The sequence below is a fragment of the Trametes versicolor genome (assembly GCF_000271585.1).
Source record: "Trametes versicolor FP-101664 SS1 unplaced genomic scaffold TRAVEscaffold_209, whole genome shotgun sequence".
Classification (NCBI taxonomy): Eukaryota; Fungi; Basidiomycota; class Agaricomycetes; order Polyporales; family Polyporaceae; genus Trametes; species Trametes versicolor.
The window spans coordinates 1-2,460 of record NW_007360529.1 but is presented as its reverse complement, the minus strand read 5'-3'; the positions used below and the strand labels follow the sequence as shown (position 1 = coordinate 2,460).

Genomic DNA, 2,460 nt, shown 5'->3' with positions numbered 1-2,460 from the left:
GCTCTCCGTCTCGCAATAGGGTGGAGGGAGCTCAGCGTAGATGCTATCCTGCTTTGGATTGGTGGATTCCTGCTTGAGTTCCTCTTCGGTTCGTACCGTGTGGAGAGTTCGTCCAGTGAACTTGTCCTGTTCAGGGAACCACTTGTTGCGCAGTCTCTCTACAAGAGTGAGATTGACCTTGTCTGGATTGATTTGCAATGTTCCCTGATTGAAGTCGATTTCCGCATTGACCCTTTGTAGCCACGGTAGTCCTAGGATGATGGCCTCCTTTCCCAGTGAAGTGACAAGTAGTCGGAGCAGATGTTTGTGTCCTCCAGCTTCGATTTCTAGCACAACACACTTGTTGATGGTCCCTTGTTGGTTTGCTGTTCCGTCCGCATTGTGTACCCGTATTGGGTTCTTCAGATCTCGGCTCGGGAGCTTCTTCTTCCTGACATATCGGTAATCGATGAATGAGTCTTGAGCTCCCGTGTCAATGAGAGCTTCGGTTTCGACGGTTCGGTCCGTGATTATGGCAATAGGAATCCGCATGGATTGCTTCGGTACATTGGCCATAATTACTGCACGGACCTGCGTGCGCGGTGACGACGTCGAGGCGTACCGCGGCTTCAAAAACCCTCGTCGAGGAACTCCGAAAGCACTCCCTTCCTTTCCGCCGGGTCACTGATCCCTTGGAGAGCGGTGCGGATTCTAGCGGCGACCAGGGTTCTAGTGTCCGGGTTGGAGGCTTCATCGTCATCTTCTCTCTCCGGTTCTTCTTCGGCTTCCATAACTCGGTTCTTCCTGAAAGGTTGCTTCCCTTTCCCATTCTTCTTCAGGCAGTTCCTGGACAGATGTCCGATCTCGTGACAGTTGAAGCATCGTCCTTCCTTGTAATGCTTGTCGCGTTCTTCGGCTGTCATGCGGTCCACATCCATAGCGTCAGGATCTCTTTCCTTGGCTTGATTGTGATTGTAGCGCCGCGGAATGAAGTGGTTCTTCTTGTGGCTCTGTCCTCCTCCTCGATCATAGGCTTGTCCCAAGCGCCATTGTTGCTCGAGACGTGCTGCCGTCTTGTACAGGTTGACTGCGTCTGTCGGCATGGCTGAAAGCCCAAACATCTTGTCGCGGAGCGGCTTGTTTAGCCCTTGGTAGAAGAAGTCCGCAATGACGTCGAACTGGGAGATGCCGCATCGAGAGATGATGTTCTTGAAGTCGATGATGTACTCGTCAATGGGCTTCTTGCCCTGGGCGAGGTTCCGGAGTAGGACACGTGCACTTGCAGCGTCGTCCACGTCTTCGAACGACTCTTTGATGCTGTTCTGGAATGATGCCCATGTTCCGTAGCTGGGCTGATTTCCGTTCTCCGCATTTGCTTGTGCTTGGGCTTGCGTGATATAATCGCTGGCCCATGGTCCTGCAGTTCCTCCCGTCATCAGCATCAACGCGAAGATGATCTTCTTCTCGTCCTGGTCGAATTGGGTTCCGTTGAATAGGAAGTACAGCGTGCACTTCTGTAGCCATCCTTTGGACTCTCCTCGTTCTCCTGAGAATTCCGGAGGCATCTTCAGCTTAAAGCGCTCTCCATTGACTTGCTCTGCCATGATGTTTGGTCGGTTCACGGGTGCGGGTGGATTCGGTGGAGGATTTGGGGGTTCGACCGGGCTTTCGGATCGATTTGAGGGTTCTTCAACTGGTCTCTCTGGTGGGTTCTCTGCCACGGGGGTAGGTGCGCTACTTGCACTGGATCGTCGAGATCCACTAGTGGAGCTTCCTTCTGGTTCGATATTTCTGGGTGTCGGGTTTGCGGATGCGATCTGTTCGATGGGGGTCGGGACTGGGGTTACTCGTGGTGGTGTCGGAGGTTCTCGTCCAGTGGTCGTTCGGTATCGTTCGTCGTAGTCAGAGTACGTTGCTCTGAGGTCTCCAAGGGTAGCTTCCGCTTGGATGTCTGATGCGTAATCCCAGCTGTTGGGGTTCTTCGGGACAATGAGTCTATTGTCGTAATAGACTAGTCCGGTGTTCGGGTTGAAGGACCACTTTGGTCCTTGGGCTGGGAGGGGTTCCGTTGTCGGGTTCTTCTGCGCTACCGTCGGTCAGAGGTAGCGGCTCCGGGTCGTTCGATGGTTCAGGCTAGATTGTCTGGATCTAGGCAGATCGACTGTCGAGTAGGCGAGCTCGACCTTATGTTAAGACGACACCTTCGAGGGTCGTGGTAACGTTCAGGTGCAAGGGCCTAGCAGGCAGGAGAGGAGACTCGAGTTCAGGGGTGAAGGTGATAGATAACCAGGTCGAGCTGAGGACCATCCTCAGCTCTCCAGGGGTCCTAATATACATAGAAGCCATGCTGAAACGGTGCGTACTAGGGGAGGTAAGCCTGCTACCTACGGGACCGTAACAATGAGGCGCTGCCTCATGGTGTCCGCACCGTAGCTGTACTGTATCCGCGTGTAGTCCATCCACATCAGTAACATGAGGCGT

General features: G+C 53.7%; 1 protein-coding gene across 1 annotated transcript; it reads right to left on the bottom strand.

Annotated features, from left to right (window-relative positions):
• Positions 1-608: 608 nt before the first annotated feature.
• Positions 609-1,583, bottom strand: TRAVEDRAFT_137860 (uncharacterized protein; the record flags this gene model as incomplete). The annotated part of the gene is made up of 1 exon (XM_008047751.1): positions 609-1,583. The coding sequence occupies one exon, from the start codon at positions 1,581-1,583 to the stop codon at positions 609-611; it is 975 nt and encodes a 324-aa protein (XP_008045942.1).
• Positions 1,584-2,460: the final 877 nt, after the last annotated feature.